General features: G+C 35.9%; 5 protein-coding genes across 5 annotated transcripts; 3 read left to right on the forward strand and 2 right to left on the reverse strand.

The window, feature by feature from the left end:
- Positions 908-1,789, forward strand: LOC104700054 (dormancy-associated protein homolog 1). Its single transcript, XM_010415500.1, has 3 exons — positions 908-1,114; positions 1,204-1,402; positions 1,490-1,789. The coding sequence occupies exons 1-3, from the start codon at positions 1,024-1,026 to the stop codon at positions 1,524-1,526; spliced, it is 327 nt and encodes a 108-aa protein (XP_010413802.1). The 5' UTR covers positions 908-1,023; the 3' UTR covers positions 1,527-1,789.
- On the forward strand, positions 4,811-7,192 carry LOC104700056 (mitochondrial arginine transporter BAC1-like). The gene is made up of 8 exons (XM_010415502.2): positions 4,811-5,124; positions 5,504-5,593; positions 5,781-5,882; positions 5,970-6,074; positions 6,155-6,253; positions 6,323-6,511; positions 6,614-6,712; positions 6,804-7,192. The coding sequence occupies exons 1-8, from the start codon at positions 5,002-5,004 to the stop codon at positions 6,936-6,938; spliced, it is 942 nt and encodes a 313-aa protein (XP_010413804.1). The 5' UTR covers positions 4,811-5,001; the 3' UTR covers positions 6,939-7,192.
- LOC104700055 (squamosa promoter-binding-like protein 3) lies at positions 7,179-8,013 on the reverse strand. The gene is made up of 2 exons (XM_010415501.2): positions 7,562-8,013; positions 7,179-7,485 (listed from the first exon to the last, which is right to left on the reverse strand). The coding sequence occupies exons 1-2, from the start codon at positions 7,888-7,890 to the stop codon at positions 7,389-7,391; spliced, it is 426 nt and encodes a 141-aa protein (XP_010413803.1). The 5' UTR covers positions 7,891-8,013; the 3' UTR covers positions 7,179-7,388.
- LOC104700057 (30S ribosomal protein S5, chloroplastic-like) lies at positions 10,933-12,518 on the forward strand. The gene is made up of 2 exons (XM_010415504.2): positions 10,933-11,666; positions 12,145-12,518. The coding sequence occupies exons 1-2, from the start codon at positions 11,002-11,004 to the stop codon at positions 12,392-12,394; spliced, it is 915 nt and encodes a 304-aa protein (XP_010413806.1). The 5' UTR covers positions 10,933-11,001; the 3' UTR covers positions 12,395-12,518.
- On the reverse strand, positions 13,279-15,760 carry LOC104700058 (golgin subfamily A member 6B-like). The gene is made up of 8 exons (XM_010415505.2): positions 15,488-15,760; positions 15,183-15,272; positions 14,363-14,422; positions 14,209-14,248; positions 14,029-14,122; positions 13,831-13,890; positions 13,657-13,748; positions 13,279-13,564 (listed from the first exon to the last, which is right to left on the reverse strand). Exons 1-8 carry the CDS (start codon positions 15,607-15,609, stop codon positions 13,475-13,477), a joined length of 648 nt encoding a protein of 215 aa, XP_010413807.1. The 5' UTR covers positions 15,610-15,760; the 3' UTR covers positions 13,279-13,474.

Here is a 19,818-nt window from a genome sequence, read left to right on the forward strand (position 1 = left end):
TTGCTTTGGAAGCAGATGGAGGGGAAAACAGGGAGAGACCGAATAATGAATGTTTTAAGGTATGTTCTCGATCATCTTGACTTTGTCTAATTGTTTGCATACAAAACCAACCAGGTTCATTAGTGATTAGTTTTTCTAGCATGTTAACCTCAAAACACCATGTACAAACTTCAAAATAAGCCTAGCTTATCCAACTAAGGAGATAGGGTAAGTACATAACTATGTTACAGCTTCCACGGGGTCCTTTATAATACTTTTCCACGAAATATGTTTGTTGTTTTTTTGTTCCTGTAATACTTTATATTACTTTTCCACGAAAAGCCTTTGGATACTTTGATTCACAAAGGTCCCACTACTTTCATGACTCTTCGTCCTTATCCATATCTCGATCCGACGATCTCTATCCATCCCGCATTTTTATATTTCCCACTCTCCTCCCTCACTGCTCACTCTTCTGATTATTATGGTTTGATCTATTTTATACTAGCATCAATGTATTAAATTTAAGGTTGAATACGTGTTATGATATACATATAAAATTGGCTTATCCGCGTTCTAATTTGCAAAGATATTGTGTATTACAAATGTTGTATGTTATATTCAAATGTTGTAAAATAACATAAAAATTACATGACATTATAAATAACAAACTTTTTTTTACAAATATATCATGGTATTTATATATGAAAGGAAAATAATAGTTGGCTATAAAAGTATTTTCAGAAGTTTTTAACGAAAATTCTGTTTTGTGCTCATATTTAAACTTCAGTTGTTGTTTTTTCAACTAATAATTTATCAATTGTTTCTTGTCTAATACTATTTCTCTAGATATATTTACGGGTCGAATAAAATAAGGGAGAGATAGACGACAAAAAAAAAAGAAGAAGATATTTTCAGAAATAGTTTTACAAATGGGTCTATAAAATAGATGAAGGAAGCCTCAAGTAAGTACTTCACACTTGATACCATTATCTCCAAGACTAACCAAAACAAAGAAAATCAGAAAGGGAAGATAGATAAAAGATGTGGGATGAAACTTTTGCCGGACCTAAGCCCGAGCATGGCCTTGGCCGCCTCCGCAATAAGATCACCGCCCAACCCCTTGACATCAAAAGTATTTGTTTATTTAACCTTAAGTCCATCATGAACTTGCATATATAGATGTATGTATGATCTCTTAATTACGTAATGATTTTTTGGAAGGTGTAGGAGAAGGGAGCAGTAGCAAAACTGTGTCGGCGGTTGCGGGGAGTCCTGGAACTCCGACGACGCCAGGATCGGCACGTAAGGAGAACGTGTGGAGAAGTGTGTTTCATCCAGGGAGTAACATAGCCACTAGAGGAATGGGCACAAACCTCTTCGACAAGCCTTCTCACCCAAACTCTCCCACAGTCTACGACTGGTACGTACTAAAACATTTGATATTAAAATTGTGATCGGACGGTTCAGATCAGATCTAAGATGTTTTGAACGTTGTTGTGATCCGTAGGCTGTACAGCGACGATACTAGGAGCCAGCACCGTTGAGCCGAGAGAGGCTGGAGTGACTGACATACACGCCGGTGACTTAGATATCATGTCTTGCTTCCGCCACGTGTTTGTTTACTGTTTCGTCTACTTTGCTTTGCATTCGCAACTTTTTTTGTTTTCTTGTCGTTTGTGGTTGTTAGTGAATAGTGACCGTTCGATCTCCACCATCTGGCTTGGTTTTGACGGTGGCGATATGTCCTGTTGTCTCTTGTAATGTTTATACTGTTCGGTAATATATTAGCTTCTCAAAGTTCTAATGATTTAGCTAACGATAGAATTTAACTTAACTATAGTTAGCATAATGGAATTTAACTTAACCTTGGTTGATCTAACATCAAAAAATAACAAAAACGTTAAACTTAACCATGGTTAGATGAATTAATTTGTTTGTTGTGTCAACTGTCAACAAAAAATTATGATAGTGATTTAATTATGGTTTAACTTAACTATGGTTGATCACTTGATCTCTAACCATGGAGTATAACCAAAACTTAACCATGGTTAGATGAATTCTTTGTGTCAACAAACAATTATGATAGTGATTTATTTGAAGTGTTTACATGTCTTTGGATAATGGATATAGTTTCCTAGTTGGGTACAGTTTTAACTAGGTGGGAAAAATATCGGTGGCGATATATACGTGCCCTTTCTAGTCTCTCTTGTAATGTTTATATATACTGTTCAGGCATGTAACGATTATCTTCGAAATGAGTTATATAGCTAACGATAGAATTATAACTTAACTATGGTTAGCATAGGTTGTGAATGGTTGTGCGGTATGCTCTGGACCGGTCCGTACTAAATTCACTATTCACCATTGCAGATCAGTGTGCACTACTTTATATTACAAAACTTTATACTTGTCTATATTTAAAAAAAAAACTGTATACCGTGTGAATTGTACAATTGGTCCAATTTTTTTTGTTTATTCCATAAATCTTCCATACAAATTCCATACTAACAGTGAAAGTTGGATAAAAACATATTTTTTAATTAGTTGGATTGTTTTGTTCTCATTGGTTAAACTTATGATTTTTTGTACTTTTCAAAAATGTGTATATATATATATATGATCATTCATAAATGTTAAAAACTCACGAAAAAAATTAAATTCCCAAAAATAAAAACTAGAGCAACTAGAGAGAACTCTTTTCTCTTCGGTCATTGAAGCTTTTCAATCTTAGAAAGCTATTTTCTTGTTGAATTAACCATTTATCTCATCTCAAATTCATAAGTAAGTTTTATTACCTCATCTCATGTTTTTAGTTTAATTTTTTGAATCAACCAAATTATCAGTTTATTAACTAGTTTAATTTAGCTTATAAGTAGATATTTGAATCAACCATATTAATTTTGCTGATATGTTATGGGATAATCGAAATAATAATTTTTTATTTGTAATTTTAGAATCATTTTGTAATAGTTATTATTAATTATGATCAAAAATATTATTAAAATTATCTTATTCTTTTATACACACCACTCCAAACGTACTATGATCCAATTTTTACCATTTATAATAATACTATGATGTTATGCATATTATTGTATGGTGTTGTACATACCATTGTTTACTCCATACTATAATCTATTTTACTCCATATTAAAATGTTAATATGTATTATCGAATATGGAGTGTATGCACAACCATTCAAAGCCATAATGTAACTTAACCGTGGTTGATCTCATATCAATGAATTACAAAAAGTTAACCATGGTTAGATGAATGATTTATGTCAACAAGCAATTATGATAGTGATTTAGTTTAAGTTTAACTTGACTATAGTTGATCTCTTATATAACAAAAAAATCTAATCATGGTTAAATGCATTCTTGTGTTAACAAACAGCAATATGATAGTAATAAAGTTTATACATTTACATGTATTTGGATGTAATTGGGTACAATTAATAACTAGTTACTATAGCAGAAATAGTTATCTCTGAATAGAGATGTCAATTGATTTTAGAGACCATGTGCTGTCCATGTCCAAAGTAAATTGGACAGTTATGGTCATGACCAAATTTGAAGTGGTTAAATGGATCCAAAACCAATTTAGTCCGTTGATAAATGGTCTAAAATCATCTGGACATGGACCGTCTAATAAGCCTTAAAAATTAGAGATTTCAAATTTGGAGAAATTTTTTTTTCTTCATTTCGTCGATTACTCGATTTAATCAATTCTAAGTTTGATTTTGATTTTGTGTATTGTATCATTGTATGAGTTGGGGTTTTTAATATGAACAGATGATTGTGATTCTTCTGAATCTTCTTATTTGATTAGCCGCCGGTTTAGGTGAAGGTTATAAGGGTTATGAAAATTATGGATTTATAAATATAAATTTATGAGTTATGTACAGATTTAGTATGAGCTTATGAGTGTTATTTATGAATTTATGAGTATTATGATAAATTTAGCATAATTAAATTAATGTATTATCTAAACTTCATAGATAGTCCAATTAGTCATGGTCTTATTTGGTTTGTACTTATATAAATATAGTTCTGTTTGGATTTTGACCCTAAATATCCATAAAATAATGTATGTGTCCCGTCGAATTGACATTTCTACCTCCGAGTGACATGGACAGACGGATGATCTTTTCTTTTTTTTTTTGTTAATTTTTTTTCTTTCTTTTACTGATTATTAACCTTCTCAACTCGATCTTATCCCCAAACATTTTTCTATGTGTAACCTCCTTATCCCATAATTCTTGTGTAACTAAGTGTTGGAAACTTTGGTACAAATTATTCTAACTCAGAAATAAAATAAGTGAAATATTTTTACTAAGCAGAGGGTAAATTTGTATAGCCCTCTGACCCTCTCTCTCATTATCTCATATTAAAAGTTTTAAATTTTAACTCTGCACTGCAAGCAAATGTTAGAAATTAATCAAAAACTGTTGAAAAAAAAAAAAAACAAAGTGACTTGCTCGGTGGGAGAATGGGAGAGAAGAAGACGACGACAACGACCGGAGAGGGATTAGGGTTTTACAAGGAATATGTAGCCGGAATGAATGCTGGTCTCGCCACTGTCGCCGTCGGCCACCCTTTNTATCCATAAAATAATGTATGTGTCCCGTCGAATTGACATTTCTACCTCCGAGTGACATGGACAGACGGATGATCTTTTCTTTTTTTTTTTGTTAATTTTTTTTCTTTCTTTTACTGATTATTAACCTTCTCAACTCGATCTTATCCCCAAACATTTTTCTATGTGTAACCTCCTTATCCCATAATTCTTGTGTAACTAAGTGTTGGAAACTTTGGTACAAATTATTCTAACTCAGAAATAAAATAAGTGAAATATTTTTACTAAGCAGAGGGTAAATTTGTATAGCCCTCTGACCCTCTCTCTCATTATCTCATATTAAAAGTTTTAAATTTTAACTCTGCACTGCAAGCAAATGTTAGAAATTAATCAAAAACTGTTGAAAAAAAAAAAAAACAAAGTGACTTGCTCGGTGGGAGAATGGGAGAGAAGAAGACGACGACAACGACCGGAGAGGGATTAGGGTTTTACAAGGAATATGTAGCCGGAATGAATGCTGGTCTCGCCACTGTCGCCGTCGGCCACCCTTTCGACACCGTCAAGGTTACTTACTCAATTTTTCAGTTTTCTGAGTGTTTTATACCAATTGGGTATTATATGTGTTTCATGCTCCAATTCGAGAAGATTAGGCTTCAGACTCCCAATTCCAATTCCATTACTCAGCTTCTGAATTCTAAATCATGTGGTTTGCTCTAATTTACTGATGCATTGGTGTCACAAAGTGTTCTAAGTTCTGACATTGGACTATTCGATATAGACTTATATATAGATTTGTTGCTTATGAGCTTTCTAGCCATAAAAAAATCATGTCTTGTTTTTGTTTTTGGTAGTTTATCCTTGGATTGGTATCACTCATCTTAGGAAGTCATGATTGATTGATTCGTGGGGGGGGGGGTGTAATTTGTATCTTTTTGTCTATCAGGTGAAACTTCAGAAACATAATACAGAGGTGCAAGGGATCAGATACAAAAACGGACTGCATTGTGCTTCTAGGATCCTGCAATCTGAAGGAGTATGTATTTCTCTGCACTCTTGTTGTGCTATGTCTCCTTAGTAGACTCTACCATCTATGAAAAACAATTTTAGTTCTTGAAAGTCTAGATTTTTTTCAGTGTCAATGAATACTTACTAGATGTCCATCATCATCATCTGGTTGGCTAGATACAAGTTTTTTTTGCTGACTTGAAATCTTTATTTAGGTCAAAGGACTTTACAGTGGAGCAACATCGTCGTTTTTGGGAATGGCCTTTGAAAGTTCATTGATGTTTGGTATATACTCCCAGGCAAAGCTGTTCTTGCGGGTAACATTTTTAGGCCAATTGATCTTTCACTGTCTTTCAGATATATGTATCTCTTACAGATTACATGATTTGGTTGTTTTTATGAAGGGAACTTTGCCGGATGATGGGCCACGCCCAGAGATAATTGTTCCGTCTGCTATGTTTGGTGGAGCTATTATTAGTTTTGTATTATGTCCAACAGAGCTAGTAAAGGTGAAATCTCCATAGCACCATTTCTCTTTCCCCTTTGATGGTTTCCATGGATTTTTTTGGACATTCACTGTTTTCTTCAGTGTAGAATGCAGATCCAAGGAACGGATTCTTTGGTTCCCAGCTTCCGTAGATACAACAGTCCTCTTGATTGTGCTGTTCAGACCGTCAAAAACGAAGGGGTGAGAAACTCTCGTTGCTAAAATTTTCTACTTAGAATCGAACATTAGGTTGATGGGGATATCATTCAGGTAACAGGTATTTTTCGTGGTGGTTCGGCAACATTGTTAAGAGAATGTACTGGAAATGCTGTCTTTTTTACTGTCTATGAGTACTTACGGTATCATATCCACTCGAGATTGGAGGATTCGAAGCTGAAAGATGGTTACTTGGTTGACATGGGGATTGGAGTTTTCACTGGTGGCCTTGGAGGCATAGCTGTAAGAAAAATCTATATAGTGTGTTTCATGAATTCAATCGAGTTTGTCATGATAAATGTTGCTATATAGTATATGAATATTACTCCTGTTTCTATGATGCAGTGCTGGTCAGCTGTTTTGCCCTTTGATGTAGCAAAAACAATTATCCAGACCTCTCCAGACAAAGCTACCGAGAGAAATCCTTTTAAAGTGTTGAGCTCGGTCGGCCAGCCATCTTTTCCCTCTATGAATCTAAATAGATATACAAAAGAGTATATGAAATATTGTTTTTGACATTAAATCATCTCTGCAGATTCACAAGAGGGCTGGACTCAAGGGATGCTATGCAGGTCTGGGTCCAACCATTGTGAGAGCATTCCCTGCTAATGCTGCAGCAATCGTTGCTTGGGAGTTCTCAATGAAAATGTTGGGAATCAAACGTGACTAGAAGTAGTCTTCCAATCTAATTTATTTGGTCCGATTTATAGATGTCAGTCAGGCCTTTGATGAGCTTTCTTGTAAGAGAACTACATATATCAAGAATCAAAAGTGTCTTCCAAATTATTATTTTTGATAGCGTTTTAGCTCTCTCTCCTCATATGTTGATTGCAAAACATATATAGATTTCTGGTCTAGTATATGATCTTGGCTTGTAATAACATTTCCTAAGTTTACACAGTCTTACACATAATATTTCAAGCATTTACTTAGTCTCAATGCATTTATTTAATCATGTCGTAGGTTTAGCATATATAGCTTTGATTGCAGGCATTATGGAGAAACAGAGAGATACACAGGGGATTACAAGACAAGGAGCTATAAAAGAGACTGACAGAAGAGAGTAAGCAAAGCCTGTTTCATTAACCTTCAAATCGGCATCTCACACCCTTCACCGTCTTTATTCAATTGCGCTTTTTCTCCTTCTCTCGTTGTGTCCAGCTAAGCGTCTCCTGCAACTCCGCTTGGCTTTATCAAACTCACCGAGCTCGTGAAACCTTAGAAACCAAAGTTAAAAAAATCTCATATTTCTTGTTCTTTGGTTGTTGTTTGAAAAAGATGACAGAAGTTTACCTGCTGCATTGTTGGCAGAAACGTTGGTGAAGACCAGAGATCCGAACAATAGGAGCTTTGGCATGAAACTCGCAGACTTTGTGTCGTTTGTGGTACTGTTTGGCTTTGCTCATATCCACGGTACAACTCTGGACCTGACAAACTCCACTACTACCCGCAACTTTACCTTTCTGCTTCTTCTCCAAAGCCTCTTCTTCTTCTTCGAAAGTATCTTCATCTTCTGTTTCTTCTTCTTCTTCTTCTTCTTCTTCTTCTTCTTCTTCTTGCTCATCCTCACTCAATTCTCTTAAACTCCTCTTCCCTTCCGCCTTGCTTCTTCTCATACTCATTTGCAAAATTCAACACCCACACACTCTCTCTCTATCTCACATGAAAGATGGAACAAGAAGAGAAAGAGAAATAAAGGACCCCCAAAACAATAGTGGGGAAGGATCTTAGGTGCTTTGGACCACAAAAATTTTACTCTTTTATTTTCCTCATCACGTCCTAAGGTATAAAAATTATTAGCATGTTGTGTAAAAAAAAAAAGTACGAACAAGCTTAGTGCTCTATTATTTTGTGTACACACACATGTATCCTTAAAACCTGACGAGGACCAGGGTTTATTTTGTGGTTTAAGTTATGGTCGATGCTATGTCGCCACCCGGATTCATATTATCATATATGCATGTAGTTGACAAGACAATACAGAGAAAGAATCATGGGATGGCTCATTAAGTTATGATCCTTGGTAGGTTTGTATCAAAATAAAATCTCTTTGTCGAACTCGTAAGAATATTATTTGGTTACAAAGAGAAGTTATTTCGATATTATAGCATATAGGGCCACCACTAAATTAATTTGACAATTTAGTTTCTTGTTTGGTGAAGATGATAAGGTCGATCAAGTTAGTCATCGGGGCCACGAAGCCAAAAGTAGCCATATAAGAATGGTCCAAACGTGAATGTATTCATTTTCCAATTTGTAATTTGTTAGCATAATGAAACGGTAAATTACAGCAAATTTGTATGTTGTATTGTTTTCTTTGACCAATCAAAATTATACATAGCACTATATTTAATTATATATCTAACTCAACTGTGAATAGATTTTGCCATTTTATGTCGTTAGTTAGATCCATGCATATCTATACAAACACACAAATGTAGAAATGGTACAGCTATGCAAAGGTTTGCTTTCTAGCTCTTAGAGGCTAATGGACAAATCTATATTTTTGTCACCCCTCGTTTTACTATTTTACAAAACTGAACCACCAGTAAAATATTGTATCATCGCTGACTTTTAAAAGTCGATCGCCTGAATGAAAACCTTAGTACAGTATGCCGAGGCATAATCTAGAATTGAGATTCACGACACTGACATAAAACGAATCGAACAATAAAATGAAAAAAAAAAAAAAAAAAAACTGATTTTAAAACGAGTTGTGTAATGTGTTTGATATGCACTATTGTATAGAATCATATCTTATATACAAACTTTGAATAAAACTTTTAAATTTGCTTAAATTTCAATTATCTTATTTTTAACACTACTTATTTTGTAATGACCGGATCAACACCTTCCAAAATCTAACTAAAGCTAGAAAGTTAGGGTTTTTAATCACATATATATATATAGTGAATAGTGACCATAGTGAGTAGTGACCAATGAGCAAACCAAATGTGAGGTCCTCAATACTTATTACTTTAGTCGACTTTGATCTCTAACTTAAATCCACATAACGAACATCACGTTAAAAAATAAACTTATTAATTTTTTTTTTTTACATATTTTATGATCTTTTGATCACGACAAATATGAATGATCAGTAATACCATCATGATTTTTTGTTCATTTACATCATGATTAGATCTTCAGTACTTATTACAATGATGGATTTATTATGGCACTTGAAAATACATCAAACGGTTCTACAAACCACTTAACAACGGATAATTTTATTTGCACCACGTTCACAATAAACTATTTAATCACATATGGGACAATGACAATCGATATAGGTAAGTTGGCCTCCATTGATTTGCATAAATCTCATATTTCTTACAACCTAATCGCATATATGACATAGTGACATATACCAAAAAAAAATTACAGAAAACATTTGATTAATTCACCACTAGGTCAAAAGAGCATCAACTTCATACTATGAATTTAGATACGTATTAATTATGACAACAAGATGAATATAAACAAAGTATTAGGAACCCACACATTCCTATAGGCAGTAGACTCGTCAGCTGTCATATGACACTACTACACATTATTGTACTGCCTGTCAATTTTTGTTTACATCTTTTGTTCAGCAAGCATCTCATTCTCATTCAGTCCTTCTCTTCTTTTTCATTTCCTTTCCCCATTAAACCAATTCAACTCGACGGTAAATATGATGGATCGATTAATATTATACAACCTCCGTTAACTTTTTGGATAGTATAAATAAATATTTGTGGCTAAAACTTCGAGATAGAAACTAATTCAACAAGCCCGGAGACATATCATGACAAAACTATCTGTGTAAAAAAAAAAAAAACAAAACTATCTTCTTCTCATACAGTTATAATATTTTTGTTACGTACGTACAAACTTTAGAAGTAGATTTTTATTGACATCAGTGTATAGTTGTATTAGTGCATATATATACGAGAAGGAACATGAAGAAATGACGACGTTGGTGATATGTTAGTAAATAGTAAAAACTCTTTGCTTTGTTTTCTTATAAATCTTTGGAATGGACAGACAATAAAGAAGAGAAGTGGTGGGGGAACCTTAACTTCACCACGTGACACACCAACGAGCAACGCTAAATTGAATTTTCAATTTTGAGTGGGGACGTTTGGTTGTACACCCATTTATTTTTTTGGTCATCTTTCAATTTGCAAAACACACTTTGACAAAATCTATAGAGAGAAGAGATCAATGCGACCAATTTTTCCAAACCCCATTGTCTTATATAGCAGGCTATAACTCTAAGATAGAGTAATTGATAAAACCACCTTCAACATAGCTTCAAAATATGTTTGGCCAAAATATCTTGGTTAAAATGTATAATGTTTAATTTAACATTGTTTCGATCCTTTTTTTGTCTTTTAAGATTAGTGATCTAAAGATTAGAGTATCCGAAATTATATCCTAGTGATTCATCCATCAACTTCTTTAATCATTTACTCTAGGTCATAAAGGGAAAGTAAGTAAAGGGCCTTCAACTTATGAGCCCATATCGACCAAATGGACCGCAGGACACTAAAAATGTAATGTGATAAAAGTAAGATGGGTTTAAATGTTACTACGGAATATATTGTGGCCAATTTGTAAAAAACTAAAAGTTAATAATTTACTTTAAAAGCCCCCACAGATAATCTTCTTTTCAGTTTAGACCAATCTGGTGCTGGATAAGCCTCTGCTTCCCTTTCCGTCATCCAAAAAAACCTCTCCATATTTCAATGGCGACAGCATCAGCTCTCTCTTCACTCACTTCTCTCTCCCTCCACACAGGAACCTCATCTCTCATCTCTTCCTCAACAACAAAACCCATCGTCTCCTTCTCCTCATTCCTCAACCGCCGCGTCTCATCATCTCTCACTCTCGTCAAAGCCTCCAACGAGCAAACCGAAACTTTCTTCTTCGAGGATCAGACCCCTGAGATAACAGCTAATGTCGTATTCGACCCACCAATTGCTCCCGAAGGCTTCGTCGATCCTCCTTACTTCGACGAAGGAAGCGACGAGACGGAGGAAGAGATCGCGACGGCGTTCGAAGAGCTCTACGGTCCTGCGTATAGTGGTGAGAGCATGCTTGGTAAGGACATTTATGTGATGGATTCAAAGTTTAAGAAGAGTTCAGGTATTGGTGGGAAGCCCAAAAAGGATAAGATTAGAGATGGGTTTGAAGAGAGAGTTGTGCAGGTTAGGAGAGTTACTAAGGTTGTTAAAGGTGGGAAGCAATTGAAGTTTAGAGCTATTGTTGTTGTTGGTGATAAACAAGGCAATGTTGGTGTTGGTTGTGCTAAGGCTAAAGAAGTTGTTGCTGCTGTTCAGAAATCTGCTATTGATGCTAGGAGGAACATTGTTCAAGTTCCTATGACCAAGTACTCCACTTTCCCCCACAGGTAAAAAAAAAATTTTGAATTTTATGTTTGTTATGTGTGTTGATGTGTTGGAAGATTTGGTTTTGGATGAGAAAAGAGTCTTTCTTGGTGATGGACTTTGATTTTGGGGGGTTAGTTCTTGTTAGCATTGTGCAACCATGGTTGTGTTGGATTTTAGGATTGGTGTTATGGGACTTGGTACTCAAAATCTTATATTTGTGTCCTAATGGTTAGAAGAATCGTTTTTGGTCAATCAATTGGCAATGAACTAAGATTTTGGGATTTAGTCTTCTTAGCATTGTGCAGCCATCATGGTTGTGTTGGATGTGGATTTTTTACTTGGTTTAAGCATTGGTGGTGTGATGGTCTTTTGAAACTGATGTTTGCATTGTGCACAAACGTTTAGTTGATAGGCCATGGAGGTAAAGCTTAGGGAAAGTTTATGTTTCTGAATGTTTTGGTTATGTTTTTAGAGGGTTTGTTTGGTTTTGTTTTATAGATCAGAGGGTGATTATGGAGCAGCCAAGGTGATGCTTAGACCAGCTTCACCAGGTACTGGTGTGATTGCTGGAGGAGCGGTTCGGATTGTGCTAGAGATGGCTGGAGTTGAGAATGCATTGGGGAAACAGCTCGGAAGCAACAATGCTCTCAATAATGCAAGGGCTACTCTTGCAGCAGTGCAACAGATGAGACAGTTCCGCGATGTTGCTCAAGAGCGTGGAATCCCCATGGAAGAACTCTGGAAGTGAAAAAACTCATCTTCTCTTAACATTTTCACCCTCTTTTGTTTTCTTTCCAATGTCAGAAAGAGATTCTGGTAACACCAAAGAGGTGTCCTGTAATTCATGAGAAAAATATGTTTATTTTGAAATAGCAATCCTTTCTTCTTCCACAAAAGTTCACAAGGACCGAATCTATCACAGAGAGCTCTAGCTTTGGTTAAATATGATTCATTTTGTAAAGGATCTCAAAGATTTGTCTGCTCGTTGAGATATATATGATGCATGATGTGTGTTTCCAGCAAAAACATGTAAAACAACGTCGTCAAGATGCAAAAACATCGTGATGTAGATGTGTGTTATCTTGTTAGGCAAAGTGATGCAGGGAAGTCACCATCAACGCAACTCAGCACATATGACAAGCACTGCAAACGGCTCCTGAATTGAACTACATTGTACATCTATCTCGACATTGCAACATGTACTTGAAACCACTGTAGACCAGCTGACACACGATACAATAGAATAAGTTAAAACTATGTTCATCATTTGGAATAGTGTTTGGGATAAGAAGGGTGGTTGATCTTTAAGGGTGACTTGGCACATTCCTTGTGGAGATAGAACTTGCAATGAGGAAAACAGTGGCATTTTATGTCATTCATAGTTGCAGAGCAATCAACCGAAACACTCAAGAGTGTAAGAAATTTTGGTGGATACTGAATATGAAATTTATGTGGTTTAGAATCTCCATGACTTGGGTTATAGATCTGCCTATATATTAGCCATAGCCAATGTAAAAAAGTGGCTAGTGATAAGCAGTAACAATAGAGAAAAAAGGTGGAGAACTATGGCCAGATACTGCTAGTGTTCGCTCAGCAGTAGTAATAATAACATTGTAAAGGGGAGATATTCGATGTTAGCTAACTTGTGGTGGAGCCTGCTAAAATGTAATTACTCTTTCAATTCCAAACTATAACATAGAAGAAAATAAGGTTTCATATTCATTACATTCAAAGTCTTGAAACACTACTTGAGATAAGAGTGTTTTCTGCTGGAAAAAAAAAACTTGAAGCATCGTTTTCTAGCATCAAGTGAAGAGACGTTAATCTTTCACTCATCAGGTGGGAATTCTTCATCAGAGGCTTCGTTTTCCAGCATAGAGCCGAGAGTTTTCCTCAATATGCTGAAAGTTTTGTCGTCCTACACCCAGAGACTTGGCGTTTCAGTCATACAACAAGATCAACGAGAGAGAGAGAGAGGGTGAGTAATGTAAATGTAAGGCTTTTATTTACCCGTTTCTTTTTCTTCAGCGACTCTTCCAGTTGAGCAAGCTTTTCATTGCAGAAATTCTCCTGTTCCGTTATCATTGTCTTCTCCTTCTTCCCTATTTGTTATTTACAGGTGGAAGTGAGTAAGTGTTGCCGTCTTATGACAGTGGTCTCGTTATAAGGGATTGGTTGGCTTACTTAGTTGCTCATATCGCATGTAAAGCCTCTCCTTGTCTTCTTCGAACTTTGACACAGTGTCTGTAAAGCAGAAACACATTAGCATCCCTTTCGGTAGTATCCTACTTAGCTAATGAAAGAAATAGACATTTTTGACAACCAACACTAATACCATAAGAGTAAGAGATGACTATACCAGTAAGGCAATAGAAATAATACCTTTCAAACCCTGGAGATGATCAGCTTTGTCTTTCATGAATTTCTTATGAAGCTCCTCAAACTTGGCAGCTTCATCCTTCAAGATATTCTCACACTGCAAATACGAATCAGAGGTCAGCTCATTGTACCTTTCTAAAGTAACAATCAAGTTAAATATCATCTTCGGATCTTTGTTCAAACCTCCTTTGAACTCTTCGAAAGTGCTTTGGAAAAGTTTTGTCTGCAGTTTGTAAAACAAGGAGAGAATATATAAGCATTTGTATCTCATCTTCTAAACAACCATACACAAAAACATGGAGGATCAGATATTAGTCCTCAGCAACATATAGCCTACCTTTCTTTCTCAAGTTTTGACTTCAGCTCGTCAATCTTTGACTTGACCTCCTTGGACACACTGCCAGAAAGATACACAAGGATTAAAGCAAGATTCAGCTACCAAACTAACAACACTTAAAGAGAATTAGAACAGAGTTTATTCATCTTCTCGTGGAGAACTCGATACCAAAATTATTAATAGAAATCAACCAAGTGCTTCAGAGATTAGCAACAAACGACGGAACATCTAAACGTTCTGTATCTGTGAAATCAAACGAGCTTTATTTCTATCAATCAAATATTTGTTTTCTAGTTTAAGGGATTCAACAGCATACCGTAACTACTTGCACAACAGATCAACCAGTATCAAATGCTAAAAGTCGAACACCTTAAGCTTTATCTGGCTATAAATTAACTAGTTGATAAATTTGGTCTGCGATACATGATCCAGACTAATCCATGTACAACGAGCTTGATATCTTTTATCAATCAAACATTTGCTTTCTAGTTTAGGCGATACGTGAGCATACCACAACAGATCAATCAATATCAAAATGCTTGAACATATGATCGAACACCTTAGCTTCATCTGGCTACATCTATCTAGTTGATAAATCTGGTTTGCGATACAAGATCCAGACTAATTAATTCATGTTCTAACGAGAACAAATTGAAGAAACGCACGATCAAAAAAAACGCAGAATCAAACGATCGCCATAAATTTCTAGATGATCGCATAGCAAATGAAAATCGAAGGTGACGGTGATATCAAACTCTGTTTCTACTAAACATTCCATAACCTAATCGAAGAGAAGCATGTAACGAAGAGATTATATCACCTGGAGATGCTTTCTTCCTTCTTCTTACGGCCATCCTCCTGCGCCTTCTCTCTGATTTTCTGCAACGCCGACATGAGTCCTTTGAGATCGCTGCGTATGATCAACATAGAAAACACAATCGCGAGTTACAATTTAGCCGAAACCAGAAGAAACGAAGAAGAAGAAGAAGACGAAGCGAAAACCACAAAACGGACGTAGAAGGCTAGAATCATCGGAAAACACAATCGCGAATCACAATTTAGCCAAAACGAGAAGAAACGAAGAAGAATACGAAGCGGAAACACACACAAAAAAAAAAAACGGACCTAGAATCATCGGGATCCGAATCGTCCTGGAATTTAGCCTTGGCAGTTGGCTTCTTCTTGAGCGATTGCGGCGGCTCTGGCTGAGCTCTCTTATTAGAAGTGGCTCTTCTGGTAGACGACATCGCAGACGAAAGAACTGAGAAAGTGAGAGAAACGATGAAACAAAATCAAAATCGCTGAAGCTTTTATCTGCTCTCTCTCTCTCTCTCTCTCTAGTTTGAAATCGAATTTGAAATTTGAAATTCTGTTTCGTTTGTTATAGCGTTTGCTTGCTTGCCTGATCTCAGTCTGTTAATAACTTATTATATCCACATTGCGTACTGTGGATGGCGTCGTAGCTGATCACGTACTCTCGTAAATTTCAGATTTTTTTCGCTGTTTTTATTTTATTTTATTCAAAACAAATTAGTAAATTATGATGGCTAATTAAATATATATGATGACATAATTACTTTTATTAAACAAGATATAATTTTCACGAATTCTTCTAATTATGAGTATAAATCACTGTTACTTCTATTAAAATCGTTTATTTTAACAAAAGTGATTTAAACCACCCAAGTAGAACAGTAGAATCTCGGGTATACAGATTACGAAATAGTACGATACTTTATACGTCATGGGCCATGGCTAAAAAATGAGTAAAAGTGTCTTCCAATTACCCAAATAAATATGTCTATTGTCTAGTATGGGTCTATGGTAGTTCATGGAGCTTGAAGTCGGTCAGTAGACTACAATTAGACCAAAACACACTTTTAAATATTTTAGAAATGATTAGTATTTTGACCAAAATAGAGTTTTATTTCAACGAAGTATAGATACATATTGAAAGAAATCAAAGTATTAAGTTGTTGTTTTTGTGTGTGTAATACATGGGATTTTTTTGTTGTAATTAATAAGCAAGTGCAAAATTCAGTATATCGAGAACTAAACTGTATGTAACTCTGTCATAAACCGACCGGCCATTAGAAGTTTAGAACCGTAGAGACAACCACCGGCGGATCCAGAAAATATTTTTACTTGGGTAATAGAAAGGATTGAACCCTGGTTTAGGGGTGTCAAAATCTATTATTTACCATATTTCTATACAAAAAAATCTTAATTTCAATATGAATAGGGTCAATTGAACCCCTTTTCCCCTTAATAGGTCCGCCAGTAGAGACAACCATTAGCAGACCCAGAAAATATTTTTACCTGGATCATAAGGAGGATTGAACCCTAGTTTAGGGATGTCAAAATCTATTATTTACCATATTTCTATACAAAAAATATTAATTTCAATATGAATGGGGGTCAATTGAACCCCCTTTCCCCTTAATAGGTCCGCCAGTGGAGACAACTTAGGCATTAGATGGACCTGCCTAGGCGACTAGGCCACACGCTCAATTAAAGCATATGTAACAATTTAGAACCTTGTATTGCATTGGTGATTGATGTTTAGAAAATTATTATTGTTTATAATTAGATTTATGCGGATTGCATGTCATGTCGATCTCATGCATTGTTATCTTGAGATTGAAGTATAGAGATGCTTAATTTTCACTCCTTACTAATGGTGTAGCTAGTTCAGCGAATAACTCTCTCGTCTCTCGAAGCTTAGTGAAGGCCATATATTGTTTATTAAAAATAACAAAAATTTGGAAATGCAAAGTTTGCGAGCGGACCTTAAAATGTAAAAACTACAAATACAATGAAACTCTTTAGCTTTGTGTTCGCAACAAGGAGTACGAATGGATTGCACTGGAAAATTGGAAAACCCAAATAAATAGAAGTAAGTGTGGGATATTAATTGAACTTTAAATGTGTAATGTGTTGAAGCCGCGCCAGGCGCATCTTGTTGCGATGCACATGTTATGGACCACAAAACATGGAAAGTGAGTGAAAACTCATGCATTAATACCCATATTCTAGATATTTTGCATTGAAAGTAACACTAATTTAGTCAATCAAGTTTAATCTTACATAAAAGATTCTATAGTACTTCAATAAAATTTGTAAAAACAAAAAAGAAAACAACTTGTAAAACTATATACATTTTTTCTTACTTTTCTTTTTTGACATCCATCCATTATTTATTTCTTTCTATGATTTTTGTCAAAATTTGTAAAACTCTCATAAAGTTCACTAACAAGAAATCATTACACATATATGAGTATATGACTATAAAGTAACATCTATGATTTTTTTTTGGTTTCTTATTAAAAGAAACTTCACGTAAATTTGTAAATGTTTTGTAGGGCCTGTGTTATGAACTCGACACCCCTCAGTTTCCAATCTCCGCTATAACTAATTTATTTGCATAAGCATCTTAAGTGATTCACCCGAACGTGAGTTTACGCAAAAGATCATATATACCAAATGATATTTTTATACCCGAACACTAAGGAAAAAACCGGTAAGTAACTGTGTCTGTAAGGGTTTAATTACCAATTAATCTCGAGTTCTTCTTGCTTACAGACAGTGAAAGTGCATCAGAGCTCTTGCTTACAGACAGTGAAAGTGTATCAGAGCTCTGAAGGTGACAGGAGCCTGCGAAGTGTCTCAGAGTGCTGATAGGCTGACGTGGCAGATGGGCTGACGTGGAGAAAGATCATGGAACGCCGTGACAAGATGCGTGAGAAGGAAGGAAGAGGAGATCGAGATATACTCGAAGTTATTGAGAGTATATTTTCGTAGAAAAGATAAGGAAGGATAATTCCTAGGAACAAGGAATATTTCCTTTTAATTAGGATTCACAAAAGATCTAGGTTAGAGATTGTTTTGTGGGGTATAAAGTGACGAGGGCTAGCCGCAAAAAGAGCTAGCACTCGTGGAGATAAAGTTGTGAGATTTGTAAACCTTCAAGCATTATCAAAAAGGCTTAGAAAGTGAGTGTGTTGTTTTTTACTCTTTTAGATCTACACAGGGTGTTGTGCTAGATAGACAAGAGAGTAGGCTTAGGTTCATTTCTTGTAACCAACGGAAGTTTTTATAAGATTGAATAAAAGCGTTTGCTTGGCGCGTTTTCTAGCGGGTTGATTGAATTGTGGTTCTTAGTACCTTTACAATTGGTATCAGAGCAAGCACCTGATAAAAAGTTCTGATATCTTTTTTCAACAGGTGAGATCTTGCGACAAGGGTATGGAGAAATCACTGGATCTCGTTCCGGTTCAATCACCATTGAAACTCGATCCTGAGTGCTTTGGTTTTTGGAAAGTGTCAATCAAGCAGGCCATTTCAAGCATCGACATGGAAGCTTGGTTTGCGGTGGAAGATGGTTGGTCACATCCTACGAAGAAGAATGAGGAAGGAGAAATGGTTCCTAAGCACAAGAAGAAATGGACAGCTGAAGAAAAAGCGGAGTCTAAACATAACTCACAGGCACTGTCAGTTATCTTCAAGTCCCTGCCTAGGGATATCTTCAATCAAGTTCAAGGATGTGTAGCCGCCAAGGAAGCATGGGATATTCTGGTAGTCACTTTTGAGGGCACAAGTAGGGTCAAACGTACAAGGCTTGACAATCTTGCATCAGATTTTGAAAACTTCCACATGTCTGAAACTGAGTCAGTCGCTGATTACAACAGTCGGTTGAGTGGTATTGCACAAGAAGCTATTGTCTTGGGTAAACGGTATAAGGATAAAAAGCTTGTGAAGAAATTTCTCAGAAGTCTGCCTGACAAGTTTCAACCACACAGATCTACTATAGACGTGTCGCTGAATTCTGATGAGCTCAAGTACAATCAGGTGGTTGGAATGATGTAAGCGTTTGAGATACAGCTAAAGAAGAAAGAAAAGATGAATGAGAAGTCTTTTGCCCTTAAAGCCATAGAAGAACAGAAGCTTGCAGAGTCTCAGGAGGTTGCGGATGAAGAAAAAGTGGGTTTGTTGGTTAAGAAGTATTTTCAAAAGATGGAAAGGGGTCAGCGGAAGGGAACCACATCGCTCATAAAATCCAATACTGATAAGGAAATCAGGAAGAGTGACAAGCAAGAGCGACAATGTGCTGAGTGTGAGGGTTTTGGACATTATAAGTCCGAGTGTCCAAACAACAAACGCAAGAGTTCACTGCAGTGCTATGGGTGTAAGGGTTATGGTCACACTAAGTTTGATTGTCCTTCACGTGAGAACAAGCAGAAGTCCTACATTACTTGGAGTGAAAGTGACTCAGATGAAGAAGTGAGCAAAGGAGAGGTTCTGAACAGCTTCCTTGCACTGCTGGGTGTTATTAAGGAGACGAAAAAGATGATGTGGTGCTGGAAAACAAAGATATAGATGAGAAGGTTGAATCTGATTCAGATGGAGAGAAGGCTGATTTGTCGGTAGAAGATCAGATAGAGCTCCTCATCAAGACA

Source organism: Camelina sativa, chromosome 7, assembly GCF_000633955.1.
Source record: "Camelina sativa cultivar DH55 chromosome 7, Cs, whole genome shotgun sequence".
Classification (NCBI taxonomy): Eukaryota; Viridiplantae; Streptophyta; class Magnoliopsida; order Brassicales; family Brassicaceae; genus Camelina; species Camelina sativa.